Source organism: Myotis yumanensis, unplaced genomic scaffold, assembly GCF_028538775.1.
Source record: "Myotis yumanensis isolate MYYU_CA2020_CCGP unplaced genomic scaffold, mMyoYum1.0.hap1 SCAF_5, whole genome shotgun sequence".
Lineage (NCBI taxonomy): Eukaryota > Metazoa > Chordata > Mammalia > Chiroptera > Vespertilionidae > Myotis > Myotis yumanensis.
The window spans coordinates 93,664,167-93,684,872 of NW_027223756.1; the positions used below are offsets into that span (position 1 = coordinate 93,664,167).

A 20,706-nucleotide genomic window follows, 5' to 3' on the forward strand; every position below is an offset into this window, starting at 1 on the left:
CCAGTCCTCCCAGGAGAGGGGTGATCCTGGGGTGATCAGTTCTGGCAGCTGTGCCCACACCCCTAGCTCTCGGCTCCATGCCCTTTATCACCCAGGGAGGCAAGGGCCCCAGAGGCCCCTGTGGCTGCTGTTAGCTGCTGGGCAGGAGATACAGGTGCTTGGAGGAACCAGATGTTGTCACCCCTGGGTTATCAGCAGGGCCCCGTCCCGCTGTGAAGGTCTGGCTGTTTGTGAGGACGCTCTAGGAGCTGAGTGAATGTGCGAGTGTTGCAGGGTAGGGGTGTGGGAAAGGGGAAAAGGCCGGCGGCTGGCCCAGTCTGCTTCCGATTCTGCTTCGTCATGATGTCGGCTTAATGCTCCTCTTGTTTGAAATGGATTGAGCTACAGCGAGTGAATGAGCGAGCGAGCGAGCGAGCGAGGTGGAAGAGCAGACACATACAAACACACCCTGGGCCGGCCACACGCTATCAGTGGAGGTGGGGAGGGCGCGGGTGCGGGGGAGCCAGTGGCCCACGCCTGCCACACGCAGACGCCCCAGCTCAGCTGGGATCCGAGCTCCAGGCTTGTGCAGGAGCAGGGTGGGAGCCGGGGAGGTGGGGGCAGGAGGGTAGGTCTCTTCCTCCAGCTCCCACCACACCCCAGCCAGCTCTTTTCCTGTTATCTGTGCCGCGGGAAGAGATGCCGGCTACCTAGGCTCGGAGGAAAAGCAGCAGCCGAGGACCTGGCCTGCGCCGGTCCCTGCCTGGCCTTGGGGCTCAGTGTCGGGGCCACACTGTCTGGGAGCAGGTAGGTGGCAGGGTCTCCCATGCTCTTCCCCTCTGTGGGTACTTTGGGCCACCACACCAGCCTGGGAGTGAGGCTGGGGGGGTGGCAGGGAGCCCCTAGGAGGGCCAGCTGTGGCCTGTTGTTGTTCAGTAGGAGACAGGCCCTGTGGCCAGACCTGAGACTAGCTGGGTTTGATCTGATCCGACAGCCTTCGGATCTGAGGAAGAGGGCCTGGGGGGTTCCATGCTGGCACCCTGGCGCCCCCCTCACCTCGTTGTGATGTGATGGGGCCAGGGAGAGCAGGGGGGCTGTTCCCTCTCCTGAATGACAGGGAAGGGAGAGAAAGGGGTGGCAGCCTCCCTCCCACCACACCACAGGTATTCTGGGGGGAGCAGTTCACACAGAGGCCGCATGTTGTTGGTGTGGGGCGTGCTCCTGGGGCAAGGGCTCTGGGGAGGCCCCTGCTAGCCCTTGGCTGGCCAGGCTGGGTGAGGGCCAAGTGCAGGATGAGGTTGGGCGGCAGGGTGTGGCGGCAGCCTGACCCCAGCTCTCTCCGGTGCTGGCTGTTGATGTGCTTGAAGGGGCTGGGGCTGAGCAGACACGCAGGCCCCCCAGGACCAGAGGCGCCCCTGCTAACTCTGCCCTTTCCTGGGGAGGTGCACCCGGTGTTTCCCTCCCAGGGAACCGTGTCGCCAGGGTGCCAGAGTCCGCGGAGCGAGGGCGGGTCTAGGAGATGGGGGTAGTGGTGCTGTGGGAAGGGGTGGTGCGGAAGCCCCCAGGCAAGGGTAGAGGTGGGGGCTCTGGGTGTGTGGCTGCACACGTGCTCAGCTTGGAGAGGGGGCGTCGGCACGTGGCGTGAGTGGCTGTGAAGGGGCGGGTCGGTGGGTGGGTGCCAGTGGGTGTCGGTGGCACCGTGTGTCAGTGTGTGGGGCCCTCTCTGGGAAAGTGGGTGTGTGATCTTGCAGGCAGGTGGGTGCGTTCTGTAATGATGTTTCAGCGTGGGCTCTCCTGCCTGTGCGCACGCGTGAGTCTCGCCTCAGCCATGCCAGCCTCTCCATGGCCAGGTGTGGTCACTTGGGGCAGGCTGTCCACCTGGGGGTGCAGGTCTGTAGCAATTCCTCCCTCGGAGCTCATGTGTGTGAAGACAAGCATAGGGATGGCCCATCATTCAGAAAGCTGAATTTGGGATGCAAGACCCTTGCATCGCCCCCAGCCCTGTCGATCCAGCTTGTACAGGTGACATCACAATCCACCCACAGGACCCACTATAAATAGAGGCCAGAGCAGGAACACGCTGGGGACCAAGCAAGCCTGAGGGGCTGAGGGACAGAGGAAGAGGGGCTCCTCAGAGCGGGGATAGAGAGAGAGGACACAGAGACCCGAGTGAGAGATCTCAGAGAACCCAGATGAACAAATGCTTATTTGTGGGGTAGGAGGGAGGAAGGGGGGCCCAGTCCTGATGTCATCAGGAGCAAAGTGGGGGAGGATAGGGGCCCACCTGCTCCTGCCGGATGCTTCTCAGAGTGTGAGAGGGTGCTGTAGAGTGTTGGCACTAGAGGAACCCCAATCCTAGTCCCAGCAAATGGAACAGGGCGTTAACATGGGGATGCCATGAAGGAGAATATGAGAGGAGAGGAGAGAGTGAGGGCTTCACCAGTCTTAGAAAAGGCACCGGCCTCAGGCGTGGTGGAGGTGAGGGATACTCGGATGAGCCGCTGGCCCAGAGCAGGGAGCCTCGCCTGCTCACGCAGTGTCCTTTTTGAGGGAGCGTGGGTGCCCCTCCCCACAGAGCCCACCCCCAGAGCAGGCCTGGGCCCGAAGGCCCTTCCTCTCCCCCACTGGGATGCTGTTTTGGGAATTGGTGACCTAGCTGGATCCCGCCTTTATTTCTGGCATTGAGTTGTTGCCACAGTAACTGCGGGGGTGGGGCTGGGAGTGGGAGAGGGTGAAAGGGAAACAAACGGAGAAGGATGAAGAAAGTAAAGAAAAAGGGAAAGGAAAGCAGAGAGAGGGAGGCGGGAGCAAGGACGTCAGTCACACGGAATGAGACGGGAGAGAAAAGGGAGGCCAGTCCCTGGCCCCGCTGACCCCGGCCCACTTGGACAGCTCGCCTCACTCATAACTCCTTTACTGTCAGCACCTCGGCTGGGCCTGCCCGGCGGCCAGAGCCCAACCCCAGCCTCCCGCTACTGTCCCCCGGCTGGGCCAGTGAGGGAAGCACACAGGACCCCAGTTCCAAGTTCAGAATAAGTGGGATCGTTGGGGACCCGCTGAAAAGAGTATTCCTTGACTTTGACCTGAGGAAGGATTCTAGTAGGCCTGGGTAGGGGCTCTAGCCTGGCTTCTATCCAGGCGGCCTTTGGCAAGTTAACTCTTGGCCACCGGTTCCTCATCTCTAGGTCAGCTGCCTCCTGAACGCCCCCTACTGGGGGTCGAGCCAGCAACCCGGGCATGTGCCCTTGATGAGAATCCAACCCAGGACCCTTCAGTCCGCAGGCCGACGCTCTATCCACTGAGCAAACCAGCTAGGGCCGGGGTGAGCCTTTATTTCTACGGCCACAGTCAGGTCAGCCCCTACCTGGAGCGAGAGCCAGCCTGTTGGGTGGGGGGGTCTTATCACCCCGTCCCGGAGCCCCAGGCTCTCGTTGTCCTGGAGATGCGGGTGGGCAGTGTGAGGTGGGGCTGGCTGGCAGCTCAGATAAGGCAGGCAGCACAGCTGGGGAGGGCGGGGTGCACGGGGAAGGAGGAGGAGTCGCCAGTGTCTGATCAGAGCTGGGGCAGCTGAGGTGTCCCTTCCGCCACCTGGGCCTGCCTTCCTCCCATCCTGCCCTACCTTCCTGCTGCAGCCTGCCCTGTGGCCCCGTCCAGGGAGTCAGTGCAGAGCAGGAGGTGTGCAGCGCAGGTGCTGGAGGGTGGGGGCTGGAGACGGCTGAGTGAGAGGGGGTGTGGACTTGGAGGAAAGTAGCTTTGGCGGGGGGGGGGGGGGGGGGGGGGGGGGGCGGGGGGGGCGGGGGGGTATGTGTGGGTGGAGTAAGCAGTTGCTTTGCAGTATGATTTGACAGAAGCCAAGAAAACTCCACCCCCACCCCCACCCTCACTCCTCCACTCCAAAACACTCTCCCTCCTGGCTTAAAATGTCACCAGTAATACCTCACCCTGTAAGACTAGCCCACATTGACAAGTAATGCCCGGGAAAGGGCAGAACATTAACAGGTTACCAGCTACCAGCATGCTCTCTGACATCCCGGTGGGCACCGGTGGGAGGAGGCCCAGAGGGGCGACCTGCCCCGGGGATGGCATGGTGTGCACAGAGCAGAGACATCCTTCCGTGGAACCCCATTTCTGAAGGGCCGTGCCCGTAGGACATGTGCGTGTGTGAGTGTGGGTCTCGGCAAGGCCATACACACCTGTGACACAGCCCACCCTGACCCTGCCCCTCTCCCCTCCCCCTGGGCAGCTACTGCTGATAGAAGCCATTGCCCTACTGTGTCCCCTCAGACAGCTGTTCAAAGGGAGGTGCCAGGGCCACCCAGGTGCAGCCTCCGCCTCCAGGAGACAAGCTCTCTGTCCTCCCCAACCTGCCCAGCCACCCACACTCCCCGCTGTGACCCTTGCAAACCTCCTCTGCTCTCTGTAACCTCTGCCTAGCGGCCTGTGACAGTCGCATAGGACCTTATCTCTCTTTTAACAAAAGCCTCCGAATTGGGTGGTCACCTTACTTCTTACCCCGTCCTCTCCTTTCAGGGAAACAAGTGTTTCCAAAGCTGGCCCTCCACCCGGGCGTGGACCGGTCCCTCCACCTGCTGGAACTGGCTCCCTCTGCCTGCAGGCATGGCCCAGTCTCCCCTGTCCTGAGAAGCCTCCAGCCAGTCTTCCTCCAAAGTTACTTCTCCTAGCCCCACCCTGCCCTTCTGGGGCACGTCCTGGAAGCACCCCCTACAGGGGTCCAGGCCAGGCCTCCCGCCCTGTGATCCCCAACAAGGAGGCCTCACTATTCCGCTGAAGATGCCCTCGGAGGCCACCAGGCCTTGGCACCCACCGGGCGGGCTGTCACTCCCTTCAGCGCTCTGGTCTTCTCTGGGTGATGGACTCTCGACTTCCTGACATTCTTTCTCAGCCCCTCCTCCCTCCCCGCTCCCATCCTTTCTCTCAGTGTGTACCTCACACTTACTACCTGTCAGGCCCTTTGCAGAAAAAAAAGTATCACTAGACACACACCCCCTCCCCCCCGCCCTTCTAGGAGCTGGCCATGGAATTTTCCTCCTCCCTTTCATGCTGTCTCTGGACTGTTTTTGACTTTCCTTCTCCCTTGGCAACCTCCTGTGCAGACCACCACCGCTAGCTCACATGGCTCCCAAATCGCTGTTTCTAGCCTGCTCCGCCCTCAACCTCGTATTCTCCTTAGGCATTCACACCTGTTCACCCACTACACCCGCCTCGCCCTCAACCTGGCAAAAGTGACCTCATGGCTCCCCGTCTCCTGTCTCCCGGCCTTGCAAGCTGCCTCTCCCCTGGGGCTCTCTGAGCAAGTCCTGTTTCGCACATTCTGCCTCTAGGATATCTCCCATTTTCCCCTTTCCATCTTTGGCCCCATGCCCAAGTCTAGACCCTCACAGTCCTGCCCCCAACTGCTGCCATGGCTTCCTGGCTTGTCTCTCTGTTTTTGTCCAATCCATCTCCCAGGCGGCAGCCAGATTCCTTTTCCCAAAGCACTGCTTGGGTCTGTCACTTTTTTCTTTCACACAAGTTTCTAAGCATTCCATGGCCCCAGTTGCCCACAGAATACAATCTAACACCCACTGGTCTGGTTCAAAGGCCTCCACAATCTTGCCCCCAACCCCTGGCCCAAGCATGCCCCCACCTCATGAGCCTGGCGACTCGGTCATGCATGCTGCTCCACAGACAGACCAGTGCTTCCCGGCCCCACTTCCACTCATGCTGCTTCCTCTTTCAAGAATCCCTTTTCCAATGTTTGCATAATTTCAAAGTGGGCATCCTTCAAGGCCCACCTCCCTTATCTCCTCCAGTAAGAAACCTTTATTTCCCCCTCTTGATGCCCCAGCACAGTGGTCGGCAAACTGCGGCTCCCGAGCCACATGCGGCTCTGTGGCCCCTTGAGTGTGGCTCTTCCTAAGCCTTAGGAGTACCCTAATTAAGTTAATAACAATGTACCTACCTATATAGTTTAAGTTTTAAAAATTTGGCTCTCAAAAGAAATTTAAATCGTTGTACTGTTGATATTTGGCTCTGTTGACTAATGAGTTTGCCGAACACTGCCCCAGCAGGAGTGATCCTCTCCTGGGACCTCTCACGGCCCCTTAGACTATCTTATCTGACACGTGTAATTTTCTGCTTTGCATGGGAGCATCTATATGGATGCCTCACTTCTGGAGGGACAGCCAGCTCCTTTGACTCATCTTTGTGTTCTCCAGAGGACATCACAGAGTGCTGCTGTGTGGTCATTTGCAGAATAGGTGCTGAGAGAGTACTTGGTGAATGGATGGAGAAAACAATACATGACTGGGCGGGGGGGCTGATGGATGGGTGGATGGGTGAATGGGTGGATGAATGGATGGACGGATGGACGGATTGATGGATGGACGGATTGATGGATGGATGGGTGGATAGGTGGATGGATGGATGGATGGATGGATGGATGGATGGATAGGTGGATGGATGGGTGGATGGATGGATGGATGGATGGATTGATGGATGAATGGGTGGGTAGATGGATGGACTGATGGATGAATAAGTGTATGCCTCTAGGACTAAGCAAAGTGTATCACTAGGTTGACAATGGCTGTTAATAAAGTAAAGATTAGAGAGGAGTGAGAGGGAGTGAACAGTTCCTTTAATATGTACCAGAGTTTATTCTGGTCCTCAGACCCCTAGTTGAAAGCATTACAAAGTGAGTGCTAAGAAGTCAGGAAAAGGATGAAACTGCGGAATGGGGTCTTTCCATGGGCTGAGGCCTTGGCTCTAGAATTCCGAAAAGACTTGAGAAATGTGGCCAATACTGGTCTATGTTCACGATGCATCTGACACAGTTCTAGGTAGTTACTCTGACTCAGGCCATTGCCTGAGACATGGCCACTCTCAGCTCCACGGCTCTGGACACGTTCTTAGCCTCTCCGAGCCTCCGTTTCCTCGAATGTCAGATGGGTCTACCTCATAGGGTTGTTGAGGGGACAAAACAAATAACCTTTGTAAAGTGCTTATCAAAGTGCCTAGCATGCGCATGCAAAACATGATAGCTCTTATTACTGCTGTGTGCCCTCCAGAAGGTAGCAGCCATTCTAGTTGGCAAAAAACAAAACATGTTCCCATATCAGGCAACATGTAATCAAGGGCGAAGCCATACAGCTCTTTTTTCAAGTCTCACTGGAATTCAGAGACGGGTGGGGACTAGAATAGTAGGAAAGGCCTCCCAGGAGGAGGGTTGAGGACTGACCTCAAAGGACCGGTGGGATCTGAAAGACAAAGCGGTGGGTGGTGAATAGCGAAAGGGGTGTGCAAAAGCGGGGAAGTGGAGTGAGGGCTGCTTTGCAGCAAGCAGGTGGTTTTAGTGGTGGAGAGACAGCGAGCAGAATGACCTGATACAAAGTAGTAGGTGATAAGATTGGGAGCACCAATGACTTCAGTCTTTCATGACCCTCTGTCGTAAAGAATGGCTACAGAAAAACCATCGAAGTCCATTAGCCCTTGTGAATAGAGAAATAATAATAGCTCACACTACATAGAATTTATAGTGCTTTGAGCATTTCACATATAATTTATCTGATACAGATGAGCAATGTGAGGCCCAGAGAGGGTGAGTAACTTGCCCAAGGCCACACAGCTTCTAAGTAGCAGAGTCTCATACTCATCCCCGGGCTCTCTCAGGTCCAGAGTCCATGCTCTTAACACTACATTATGCTGCCTCTTCCCTGAACCTCTGTAGCCATCAGTTCTCTTCACTCTGGCTTATTGCCTGCAGATAGGAAGACACTCCCACCCTCACACTGGAAACTCAGCCAGGCATTCACTGAACGGTTATTGTAAGTCCAGTACCGGTGTGTGCGGGTGGGGGATGGGAGCATGGCTATGGGAGTCACTGAAAAAGGAGAAGACTGGCTGCAGGGAACTCATAAGCTACCTCAGAAAACAGCGCCTAACTCCCTAGGAACAAAGGGAGAGCAGTGCCCCCCAGCGCCTCCCTGCAGGGAAGCAGCACTTCAGAGGCAGCCTCCGCACAGGCATGAGGAGGCTGTGGGCACTGGATGGGGCCTTGCCCCAAGGGCGTTTCACTCTGCAGGTGAATTTGACCGCTGTACAGAGGCAGATGCAGGGGGAAGTGGGCTGCCTCCACCCGCCTCTCCCTTCTTCACAGGGGTTGAAACCAGGTCAGAACCCGGGTCAGCGTGGCACCCCCAGCCCCTGACCTGACCACTTCACCCCAAGTCCTCTCCTCCCTGCGTGTTCACCCCATAGACATTACTAAGACCTGCTGTGTGCGGCCCTCCTGGGGTGATAGCTGGCTGGCACAGTGGACAGGGGATGGAGGTGGAGTGGGACGAGGGGCCAGCGCAGAGCCGGGAAAGAGGCACCATAGAGACGGAGGCGTGAGAACCTGGGTCCGAAACTGGCTGCAGCCCCAGGCAGGGCAGGTGTGACGAAGCAAGGATGTAGGGCCGCCCAGGGATGGCTGACCCCTGCCGTCATTTCCTTTCTAGCCGGAGAACAATGGCTCAAAAACAAGTGCAGCCCTCCACTTTCCCGCTCCCGCTCCACGGCCCTGCTTCCCCAGGCGGAGCGAATGGAAAGCCGGAGCCCGGCGCCTTCCGCCCTGCGCTCGGAGCCCAGCCCCAGCCCAGGCCCCCTGAGATCCCGGCCCCGCGGCCTGGCTGGCACGGTCTCCCTCCCCTTCCAGGCCCTGCATCGGCCAGCAGCCTGGAGAGTCACCGAGGGATGAGGACGCTACAGCCCAGTGGGACGCCCTTTCTGCCCGCGCGGCCCCAAGCGCACAGCGCCCAGGAGCCGGGCCGAGCTTGACGCCCCGTCGCCTCCCCTCGCGCCCAGGGATCTGCGAGTGACCCGACCACCACCTCCCGGCTGCATGGAGCGGCTGCAGAAGGTCCGCGGGGCGGTGAGGGCCTGGGGCTCCGGGTGGGTGTGGCCAGGCTTCCAGCAGAGGGTCAGGTCGGGGGTCGATGGTGCCACCTGGTGGTTGCCCACAGCGCCGCACCCTGGGGTCCCGGCGGCCTAGGACACCCTCTCTGCCCTGGCCCACCCTTTGGAACGCCCTGGCCCTGGCCCTCGCCCACACGCACATTCCCACGCCGCCTTCTCACTCTCCCCAGCAAACACTTACCTCCCCCGGGAGCGTCAGCTCCTCCCGAGACTCCAGTGTTCCCGGCTCTCCCTCCAGCATCGTGGTGAGTACCTCTTGGCCACCAGCGCCCTCCGGCTGGGAGGGAGCAGGGCCGGGACCCACTCCCCGCTGGGCCGCTTCCCTCAGCCTCCCCGATGGTGGTTCTGCCAGGGCTGGTGGACAGAGAGAACCCCAAAAGCCCGCGAAGGTGCCCCCGCTGTCCTCCTCCTGGTCTGGTCCTGTCTTGTACCCAGAGTGCTAGGGGAAGGACTACATTTTTTAAGGCGACTCCCTAAACCCTTAAAATTGAATAACGGAACTTAGCACGGAGCTGACATCTAAAAGGGCTGTCCATTTTCTTCCTAACGAGATGCAAATTGGGCTTGTAAGGCCAGGATCCCAGGTGAGCTTTTGAGCATGTCTGTTCCATCGGCACCATTTCCCTTCAGGCCAAGATGGACAACCAGGTGCTGGGCTACAAAGACTTGGCTGCCCTCCCCAAGGACAAGGCCATCCTGGACATCGAGCGGCCTGACCTCATGATCTACGAGCCCCACTTCACCTATTCTCTCCTGGATCACGTGGAGCTGCCCAGAAGCCGGGAGGTGAGTGGGGGGACGCTTCCTCTTGGGCAGGACTTGGGGGGAAGGTCTCCCCCAGGCCACACGGGGGGGGGGGGGGGCGGGTGGCAGAATCCCTGTCCTGCCTTCTTTCCTGGAGGCCAGACTCCAAAACAAGAGAGGGAACTGTGCACAGAACTCACCCAGTGATAATCGCGTGCTGTGGAGAGCAGGGGAGATGGGCTGGAGGGCTCCATGGGAGAGCAGGGGAGGCTATGTCTGAATGGCAGCGACCCCTAGAGGTCAGGGAGGAGGAGGGGGGTGGGGGAGGGAGAGTCGGCAGAAAGATAGATTTCCAGAAAGCACCCAGAAACACTGACCTCAGAGGCTGAAAGTCCTAGCTGAGTGCCTGTGTGACAGTGTGGTCCAGTTTCCCCTCCTGTGAAATGGAGGTGGCACCTCTGCCCATCCATCTCACCAGGGAGTCAAGTGCACGAGATAAAAGCACACATGCCAGGGGCTTTGTAAATGGTATTTGAGAACGGGGGTAGTGTCATGGCTGAGCAGTGAGATGGGGCCAGTCTGGAGGGAGACGTAAATACCCACCAAGAGCCCAGACTCCATCCGCGATGCTGTGGGTCTGGCCCTGAGGACGGTGCCACTGCAATCCTCAGCTGGCCCTCCGAGCACAAGCACACTGCTCCAGGGCCAGTGGCTTCCTGGTGCACCCTGGGGACAGACCTAGGAGTCTGCCCAGGAGAGTACTGGGAGGGAGGCAGGAGGGCCAGCGCTGGGAACTGGGAGGGTTGATAGAAAAGAGATAGCCCAGACGTGGCCAGGTAAGGATGCAGACTTGGGTGAGGGATGAAGTGGCCCCTCTGGGGCTCTAGGAACGAGGGTTTCATCCTACCCTGTGGCTCTGACCAGCTCCTCTCCTTCGCAGCGCTCGCTGTCACCCAAATCCACATCCCCCCCACCGTCCCCAGAGGTGAGTGTCACCCAGCCCTGCTCCCACAGGCCCAACTCCCTGCCCCCAGCGGCATCCAGACAGGGCTCTGTAGAGCCCCGGGATGCCGGAATCCCTGGCCCTCCTTTGTCACCGGCCAGCTCTGTCCATCTACCTGTCTAGCTTGGGGGCTGCGAGGGTGGGAGACAGAGATGGTGGAGTAAGGTGAAGCTGTGTCTACATGGGTTGGAGGGGCTGGGCAGGGGGACCCAGGAGCCGCAGTGAACCTCACTTGTGCTCTGCAGGTGTGGGCGGAGAGCCGGTCCCCTGCAACCATCTCTCAGGCTTCAGCCCCAAGAACCACTGGGACCCCCCGAACCAGCCTGCCTCATTTCCACCATCCTGGTAGGTTTCCCTGCCAGCCTGGTTGCACCCTTTTCCTAGGACCTCTTTTCTCCTTCAAGAACCCAAGCCCTTTGCTGGGGTATATGCTCCCCATGGAACTGGCCAGACCCCCTAAAGCCAGAACCCCGGGCAGAGCTCCCAAAGATGGTAGACCCTGTCCCAGCCCCCTCAGGGACAGTTCCCGGAACTCTGGTTCTGTCTTGGCTCTTGACAGGAGCCCATGAATTTCCCACCTTCTCCCACTCCCCTTGTCTCCTTTCTCATCCCTGACCTGGCCTCCCCGCCATCAACACATCCTTCTCCTCCACTTTGCTCTCTACAGAGACCACCCGCCCAGATTCCAACATCTACAAGAAGCCACCCATCTACAAGCAGAGAGGTGAGGCTCCGACTCACCTGATCCCCATGCTGGGAGGCTGTGCCCAAGGCTGGGAGGGGGCAGGAGAGTAACTGTCCATATCAGCACACTACCGTGCCCTGTGCTTCCTTGTGCGCTGTTTTGACACCCACGGCCTCACAGGTGTGAAGGCGGGCAGGTGCGGGGCTGGGGTGTGCACAGGCTGACCCTGACCTCCACCCACAGAGTCCATGGGAGGCAGCCCTCAGAGCAAGCACCAGATTGAGGACCTCATCATTGAGTCATCGAAGTTCCCTGCGGCCCAGCCCCCTGACCCCAACCAGCCAGCCAAGATCGAGACTGACTACTGGCCATGCCCCCCGTCACTGGCTGTTGTGGGTAAGAGAAACTGTTGAGGGGGGAAGGGAGGCAGGACACTGCCCATCGCCCCTGTGGATGCCCCATGGGCCCACCCTCACCCCACCCCACCCCGTGTCCTCTGGTGAACCCTGTAGGCTCTTCACTCACCCACTCCTAGCGCTTTGGTATCAGCAGCCTATTGGTTAGTCATTTGTCACTTCCCATTCATTTATTGGACCACTCTGCAGACATTTGCCACACTTCTACGCATTCCACGCTCTGTAGTAGGAACTCTGGGAAAGAGAAAGAGAAATGAGACAAGTCTTGGTCCCAGTGAATTTGAGTTATGTGAGTGTGTATTGTCCACCCAGCCTCACTGTAAGGCAATTGTTATTTTTCTTTTCTTTAAAAAAAAAATTTAGCCCTAACCGGTTTGGCTCAGTGGATAGAGTGTCGGCCTGTGGACTCAAGGGTCCCAGGTTCGATTCCAGTCAAGGGCATGTACCTTGGTTGTGGGCACATCCCCAGTAGGAGGTTGCAGGAGGCAGCTGTTCGATGTTTCTCTCTCATCGATGTTTCTAACTCTCTATCCCTCTCCCTTCCTCTCTGTAAAAAAAAAAATAAAATAAAAAATTGTAGTGCTCACTTTAATGTGCAGCACAGTGTGATGCACACAGCCGCACCTGATAAATGCTTGTTGAGCCAATGGTTGACACGTGGGCTTTTGCCTGTGTTTCCCAGAAACAGAATGGAGGAAGCGGAAAGCATCCCGGAGAGGCGCAGAGGAGGAGGAGGAGGAGGACGACGATGACTCTGGGGAGGAGATGAAGGCTCTCAGGGAGCGCCAGAGAGAGGAACTCAGTAAGGTAGCATCTCGCTGCCCCCTCTCCCCCTCCTGGGTCTCCTTGGGGACAGACGCTCTGGTTCCAGAGCTGTTCATTCTAAAGGGTTCACGCCTGAAGAGTACCCTGGTCAGAGCATGTGAGGACTTCCTCTTCTTTCCCAGGATTTCAGTTGCTGCTTTGGCAGGGACCCCAGGACTTCGTGCTGCTTTGGGGAAACACTGGTTATATTCGGGTCAAAGGCACAGATAGGTGGTCCCATCAGTGCCAGTCTGAGCAGCTCTTGGGAAGAGGAGAAGGGGGAGAGCAGGCTGCTGGTCTCTAGAGGAGGAGAGAGGGTGTTGGGAGTCGTGCAAAGGCCACTGATGGTGACATGGCTTGTGCTCTGGGCCTGGTGACCTGGGCTAGGAGGCCACTGGGGTAGAGTCACACTGAGCGGCTCTGACTCCTTGCTCTTGGGGGTGGCCACACCCAGTGTGGCAGTGTTGAGGGCCGTTGGCAAAACACTCGGGCATCTTTAAATATGTCGGCTGAAACTCAGAGCGAAGGCAGAGTCACGCCCTGGGGGCAGACCGATCAACAAACCTGGATGCCACTCAGTTTGACATTCCCGCCCAGTGTTAAGGGGGTGGATCTCATGATGTCACCAGAAACCCAAGGCCCACCCAGATGTGATGTAATTTCCTGTTATTCGAGTATTTAATAAATCTGCTTGCAGTACTGACGCTCTCTGCGTCTGTCCCTCCATCAGAGGGCAGACGCCACACCCAGGCCCAGCTTTCCCTCTATTTTTGCCTCAGTCTTGTATTTTTTCATTTTTCCTTAACTCTCATTGCGTTCTAATCAAGATTCATCAACCCCCATGTTCTCTCTCTCTGCGCTGGTCGCGGGAAGAGAGAACGCACCCCCATATGGCAGTGCCTCAGACCAGGATGCCAGGCTTCCGGGGCTCCCGGCCCAGCCACTGGGGAGATCCGTCCCAGTTCCTGCCTGCAACATGCCCAACTCTGAACCTTTTGGAGATGAGAAACAAGTATCAAAGTCTTGGATCCATCCCCTTTTGTCCCCAGGTCACTTCCAACTTGGGAAAGATGATCTTGAAAGAAGAGATGGAAAAGTCACTGCCGATCCGGAGGAAAACCCGCTCCCTGCCCGACCGGACACCCTTTCATGCCTGTGAGTGCCACCAAGGGGGCTCGAAGGCCTGGCCAGACCCTGAGGCCAGAACTGAACAGCTGTTGAGTCTGTCTGTCATGTGCCCGGCACCATGTTAATGCAGGTGTACGAGATGGAACATTCGGTCACTGGCTCAAGGCGCTCACGTTGTCCGTAGGGCAAGAATTCCAGTCGTGGAAAAAGACTAGATGATAAACAATAGTATCAGCTAAAGCAGAATTAGCTAATTTTGCTTAACTGAATAAACATTTATTGAGTGTCTACCATGTGGGAGGAACTGGGGCTTATAAAGAGTGAGAAAATACAGTCCCGACCTTCAGTAGCTTCCAATCACCGGGGAAATTACCGTGGAAACAGATTTCGGTGCAGTGTAGCAGGTACTGTGATGAGCTGTGCACAGTGACAGGGCCTGTAGTCAGAGGGCCAGGGGGTGCTCACTGGGTCTTGAAGAATGAGACAAATCGAGCGGGGAAGAAGGGCATCGCAGACACAGGGGATGGTGGGAGCAAAGGCAGGAACAGGAGCCCCCTGGCCAGTGGAGAGGGCCTCCAGGAGCCTGGAATCAGTGCCCAGAGTGTGCCATGTGGTGGCAGGATTGACACCAGAGAGCTGGGGTAGCCAGCGCTTTGGACACCAGGCCTCCCATCACCCGAGTTTGGCCGGGACTTCCTTAGAGCATGGCAGCTGGAGAGGAGAGGGGAGACCTGAGTACCCAGAACTGGGAGTTACAGGCCTCTAAAAGCCCGGAAGCCACACAGCTTCGCGTCCACTGCATCCTATTGGTCAGAGCATCCCAGACTCCGGAAAGGGGGAGATTCCATTTCCTGACACAGGAACGGCACTTCGGCGCCGGGAGATGGTGTTTCGGGCCACGTTAGGAGACAACCTCCCACACTTGCCAGCGGTCTGGGTGAGGGCTGACATAGACACAGTGCGGAGAAGAGGGCATGCATGGGTTTGAGGAATACATAGGAGACTGAAGCAACTGACTCAGTGGGAGGAGAAGGGCAGGCGAGTTGGGGGTTTGCCTTGGGTGCTGGTGATGAGAAGCCTAGAACTGAGATCGTGAAAGAGGCAGGGTTGGGAGAAAGATGAAGAGACGGTTTGGAACATGTTGGGTTTGAAGTGCAAGTTTGACTGAGTTGGGAGCTTGGGGCGCAAGGCAGGCCTCAGGGAGCATCTTCAGGGTTTAGGTAGTAGTAAGGCCGTAAGAAAGATGGGATTGTGCAGAGAGGAGAGAGGGCAGGGACGGGGGCAGGCTGTACCCTGGAGAGCACACGTTCAGATCCAGCTGAGGGTTGGTCAGGATGTGGGGCTGGCCTCAGGGGCCTCTCTCTCTGAAGGTGGGGACTTGATCTGGGAGCAGCCAATTAGAAGTGGAGATTTGGGAAGGTTTGGAACAGCTACCTCAAGGAAGGGAGCTGCCCAGGCCGTCCATCTGCAGTGATGACCATCTACATGGTGTGGTCATCACCTCCACAGCCTGCAGGCGAGCCGGGGCCCAAGGCTAATCCAGGCAGAGGTGTTTGTTTGTTTTTTAAATATATATATTTTATTGATTTCTTACAAAGAGGAAGGGAGAGGGATAGAGAGTTAGAAACATCGATGAGAGAGAAACATCAATCAGCTGCCTCCTGCACACCCCCCACTGGGGATGCGCCCACAACCAAGGTACATGCCCTTGACCAGAATCGAACCTGGGACCCCTCAGTCCACAGGCTGACGCTCTATCCACTGAGCCAAACTGGTCAGGGCAGGCAGAGTTTTTTGAGGCAAGTCTGAGGGATGCGGGGCCAGGTGAGGTGCTCAGTACTGGTGAAAGCAGTTTTGTACCCAACCGCAGGTTGAAGGACAGGGAGTGTGGGTCAGGTCACCAGAGGTCCCCATGAGATTGACGAACAGGTGTGCTGGGAACCAGGCTGAAGGAAGCTGCAAACAAAGAAGGGCGCTATGGTCACAAAGTGGGGCCCCGGACTTCAAGTGCCAGGTGAAGCAGTGTGGATAGCGAGGTCCGGGGGTGACCATTGCAGGGGCTGCCTGCTGTGCAGTGGAGATGAAGGCCCTGGGGTGGGGTTGGGGGGTTCAGGAACCCTAAGGTTCCTGGCTAGGACATCCACAGGGTCACCAAAAGACCAGGATGATATTTCAGAAGGGGTGGGAAAAGTTTTCAGAGAATGTGGACTAAATAGTTAAGGCTTGAAGAATGAGACAGAGAGATGCTCTGAAGGTTGAATTCAGTCTCCGTGTTCCACTAGAACTTGCTTTCAGTCCAAATTAGCTCTTTAACTTCCATTTGGCCTTGCAAAGCTGAATAGCAAAATGTCTCCATCATCATCATTTTGGCACCCCTGAACTTGCATGTGATCAAAGATCATAGGATTGCATGGGTTACAGCAGTGATTGGCAAACTGCAGCTCGCGAGCCACATGCTGCTCTTTGGCCCCTTGAGTGTGGCCACGAAGTTTCAATCGCACTGTACGTGCGCGCCTGCACGTGGTATTTTGTGGAAGAGCCACACTCAAGGGGCTGCAGTTTGCCGACCACTGGGTTACAGTCACAGCTAATCAACCTTAACAATTCCAAAATTATAGATAGCCCTAGCTGGTGTGCTCTGTGGTTAGAGCATTGGCCTGTGCACCAAAGGGTCAAGGGTTTGATTCCCAGTCAAGGGCATGGGTTGCAGGTTAGATGCCCAGCCCTAGTCGGGACTTGTGCGGGAGGCAACCAATCGATGTGTCTCTCTCACATCAATATTTCTCCCCCTCTTTTTTTCACTATCTCTAAAAATCAATGGAAAAAATATCCTCAAGTGAGGACTAACCAAAAAACATTTAAAATTATGTGTAGGCATGTCATTCTGACGTAATGGTAACATCGAATAGTCACTTTCAAACATAAATAATGAATGATATTGCAACCGCAGATGATTTTGTACACAAAAATAAGTGTTTAAGTAGTTTTAAAACTAAGTATTAAGGAAAAAAACAAACAAGGTTCCCCCAACACATTTTGTTCTCACCAATTAAACTTCCAAGTAACAGATTTTATAAGAATGTTTTAAGAAGACAGTTCCTTATAGTTTTGAGTCTGTCAAGGCTAAACATTTAAACAAAAAGTCTGGTCAAGATGATTGCTATAGAATGCTAACAATTTCTAGTAATTGGAGATGAAGGAATTTTGAGATCTGCCCAAATTAATGATCTTAGGTACAAAGATTTCCTAGGAAAACCTATTGCTGAAAACCAGTTTTCTTGAATTATAATCTCAGTGCTTGAAAGCTTAGTGATATTATTAAATGTGTAAGTTGAAGGTGACACCTAATCGTGCAATCCATGTTTTGGCTGCGGGTGTAACCCAGCAGCTGACAGAGCTGAGGACAGTATTGTTTCTGTATTATAGGGTCAAATGTTTAAAACGTGGTTACTAAACTCGCTAATAATATAATTGTAACAATTTGATTCTTTTTATGAGATGTCAGATTCCTTTTTTTACCCCAGAAGTTCATTTTACACTGGTGAGCTTCATCATCTGACAATCGCTCGCTAACTCTGAATTTTAAGTCGGGCATTTGGCCCAAATGAGTGTTTGATGCCCTTCTGTTAGAGGGAAGGCATTAGCGAGAGTTCAGAGGCACCAGCACGATGCCACTCGCTGGAGGTCATGGGCAGGAGCTGGAAGCCAACAGAGACCACAGGTTCCCCCAGGTCTACCCTTCACTGCCCTGCCCCTGGTTGGGGGCGGGGGGCAGAGAGGGATCCCGCTCAAAATGACTGTCAAGCCAGAGGGACTGAACAGCCTCTCTCTCTCTCTCTCTCTCTCTCTCTCTCTCTCTCTCTCTCTCTCTCTCCTAGCCTTGCACGGTGGAACATCAAAGTCATCTTCCCTCCCGGCCTACGGCAGGACCACCCTGAGCCGGGTAAGGTCTCTGACCACAGGTCCCAGACCACAGGGAGGAGTGTGCACGTGGGGTCCTCTGAGGGGCTGAGCTACTTGGGGAAGGGAAGACCTTCAAGGGAAGGGACTGACAAGGAACACTCAGCTTCCTTCTGATCCTTTCTGTCCTTTCTAGCTGCAGTCCACAGACTTCAGTCCGACTGGGAGTGAGGCTGGAAGCCCAGGTGAGAGGCTGGGTCAGGCAAGCGGAGAAAGGGGCTTAAGCAGGCCCCGGGGCAGATGCCGGCAGGGCTGTGTGGCTGCAGGGCAGGGAGGCTAAGCTGGCAGGTCTGAACAATGACTCTTCTCTCCCCAGGCCTGCAGGTGAGTGCCGTCAGGAGGAGGACATGGAGCACAGAAGCCTGGGACAGGCAACTGGCAGTGTTGGGGGAGGGGGTGTTGGGCCACCCAGTTGCCTGGTGAGCACATGAGAATCCCCGGGTAAGGCTGGGGAGGTCTCCCTGCCCCACTCTGGCTCACTGCGGCTTTGGTCTCCCCAGAACGGAGAGGGCCAGAGGGGGAGGATGGACCGGGGAAACTCCCTGCCCTGTGTGCTGGAGCAGAAGGTGAGGGGCAGCGGCAGAGCCAGGGGGGGTGGGCAGGGGACAGAAGCCTCTACAATGGGGTGGCCAGCTTGGGGAGAAGCCAGGCAAGTGAATGCGCTATGGGATCCTCCTGGAGTTGCTGACGGGGAAGCTGGGGGCGCTGGATGGCAACATGGCATGAACCCGATGGCCCTGCAGGCTGATAAGGGGGCCTGGGGAGTTGAGGGGTGACAGCAACAGGGAACACTATGAGCCTAAGACTGCCCCCTGCCCTGCCCCCCAGATCTATCCCTACGAAATGCTGGTGGTGACCAATAAGGGGCGAACCAAGTTGCCTCCAGGTGTGGATCGGATGAGGCTGGAGGTATGCAGGGGAGAGGCGCTGGTGGGTGCAGGGGCTCCATCGGGCAGCCTCCCCTCCTGGTGGGGAAGACCTGCCCCCTCGGTCCCTCAGCCCAACCCCGCCCTCCTCTCCCTAAGCGGCCTTGGTCTGTCCCCTGCAGAGGCATCTGTCGGCCGAGGACTTCTCCAGGGTGTTCGCCATGTCTCCCGAAGAGTTTAGCAAGCTGGCTCTGTGGAAGCGGAATGAGCTCAAGAAGAAGGCTTCCCTCTTCTGACCGCCCCACACTCCGTGACTGACCCTCACCCCTGCGGCTCTCTGGAGCTGGGTCACTGGACCCTAAAGCATCATCTCTTGGGGGGCACGGAGGTGGGCAGAGGTGGGGTTGGCTGCATTCGCTAGGCCAAGGGGAGCCCGGCCTTCTCTCAGTGCTGGGCTGTGGGACATGGACCTTCTTCCCATAATGAGCCAGGGGCCTCCCCTCCTCCCTAGTCCTCGCTGCACAGGGCAAACCCAGGCTGGACTCCAGCACTCAGAGTTAATGTCTGCACCCTCTCCCTGCCCCCACCCCATGAAGAGAGGTCCCAGAGAGGGAGTGAGGAGACCTGGACATGGCACGTGGTGCAGGCCTGTTGATGTCTGGATCAGTGGGCGGTAGAGCCCTCAGCCTGCGGAGGAGGTGAGGCAGGAAGCAGCAGGCAGGCAGGCACAGCTCCAGGACCCCATCTGCCCAGCACTCCTCCTCGCCTCATCGGGGAGGCTCCCCCTGCACCTGGGCCTCCCGCCTCTGACTCCAGCAGGAGCAGGGCTGAGCTCAGCCTCCAGCAGGGAGGCCGCCCTGCCCTCCAGTTTACCCTCTGATCTCCTTGCACATTCTATGCTTTGAAGCCTCATGCTCAGCCCTGTGGCTTCCCCAGAAGCCTTGGCTTAGAGTGGAGATGTCGCCTATACCGAAACCCAGGCCCCCATCAGCCTCCAGGCAAAGTGAGCTAGACTCCTACCTTCTGACACCAGGATCCTAGGCAGGACCAGGCCTTCAGGCTCCCTCAGATGGGAACAAGAGGCCAGGCCACCAGGTCCCACCCATACCCATGCATCCCCCACCATGCTCTCTAAAGAATGTAATTTATTGGGGCACCCCAGCTGCTTTCCTAACTCTCTGCCCTACCTAATCACATTCCCAGCTTTTCTTCTCTACAAATACATATGTGTATATAATTATATATATATATTTTTTGCCCAGGTCTGGGTTTTGTTCCTGCCCAGACCCTGGCATCCCTTTCCACTGTGTGTATGTGTGAGATGATACTGGGGGAGGGGAACTCTGCTTGGAATTAAAAGGTTGCATTGGGTCCCCAAATTCACTTGTTCTTTATGAGCCAACAGGTCCGGGTGAGAGGGACGGGTGATGCCAAGCTGAGCGAAGTCATGGGAGTGAAGGTTCAAATGGGGGGCATATGGGGTTGGAGGAGGTAGAGCGATGACACACACACTGTCCTTCCCCACCTGGGCCACAAGAGCAGGGGCTGGTCCAGCAGGCTCCCAGCTGCCACCTCCCCTTCGGGGCTGTGTGATGGTGATGGTGGATGGAAAGGCAGAAACATACTCCAGAGCCTGAGAGGAGAGCCAGCAAGGAGGAAAGGCTGCTCCGTCCTCCACCGAATCCCTAAGTGCTCCCCTGCACAGGCGAGCTCATCGATATCTGACGTGACTGCCCCCTCCAGCGCCTGAGATATGACAGTTCAGCGAAAGACCAAACACACAGCAAAGGTCAACAGGAAATGAGTAGGCAGCGAGCTGACTATCAAGGACCAGGCTGAGGACACTAAGGAATGGAGACACGATGGCTGAACTCTAGCAGGAGCAAGGGTAGTGGAGGCCGAGGAGAAGGGTACAGTCATTTGGTCTTGGTTGACTTGACAAAGCATTCCAGGGGGAGCAGACCGGGAACTGGGCATCGAAGTGGGTGAAGGGGTGAAGGTTTGATTGGAAGATCAGAGGGAGGACTTTGGTATGGGGACTCGGAGGGGAGGGGCTGCCTCACCTGGCTGGAACAGAGCCCATGCGTGGGCGTGTAAAGCGGCGTTCATTCGATCAGAAGGATCAGGTGAGGTGGAGGGGGACCCAGTGTGAACCTAAGACTGCAG

At 56.7% G+C, this 20,706-nt stretch overlaps 1 protein-coding gene across 4 annotated transcripts in view; it reads left to right on the forward strand.

The window, feature by feature from the left end:
- Positions 1-19,919, forward strand: part of DMTN (dematin actin binding protein) — a 30,407-nt gene extending 10,488 nt beyond the window's left edge. For 3 of the 4 annotated variants that reach the window (XM_070416549.1, XM_070416547.1, XM_070416548.1), the window contains exons 2-13: positions 8,675-8,878; positions 9,105-9,179; positions 9,565-9,720; positions 10,619-10,663; positions 10,927-11,026; positions 11,349-11,405; positions 11,610-11,762; positions 12,465-12,589; positions 13,636-13,741; positions 17,593-17,657; positions 17,811-17,859; positions 17,991-18,125. In XM_070416549.1, coding sequence (XP_070272650.1) covers positions 8,861-8,878; positions 9,105-9,179; positions 9,565-9,720; positions 10,619-10,663; positions 10,927-11,026; positions 11,349-11,405; positions 11,610-11,762; positions 12,465-12,589; positions 13,636-13,741; positions 17,593-17,657; positions 17,811-17,859; positions 17,991-18,097 — 1,056 coding nt within the window. In that variant the 5' untranslated portion in view covers positions 8,675-8,860 and the 3' untranslated portion in view covers positions 18,098-18,125. Of the gene's footprint in view, positions 1-541; positions 787-8,674; positions 8,879-9,104; positions 9,180-9,564; positions 9,721-10,618; positions 10,664-10,926; positions 11,027-11,348; positions 11,406-11,609; positions 11,763-12,464; positions 12,590-13,635; positions 13,742-17,592; positions 17,658-17,810; positions 17,860-17,990; positions 18,126-18,174; positions 18,241-18,502; positions 18,584-18,722 lie in introns of those variants that run through there. The other variant, XM_070416550.1, reaches the window with a different exon arrangement.
- Positions 19,920-20,706: the final 787 nt, after the last annotated feature.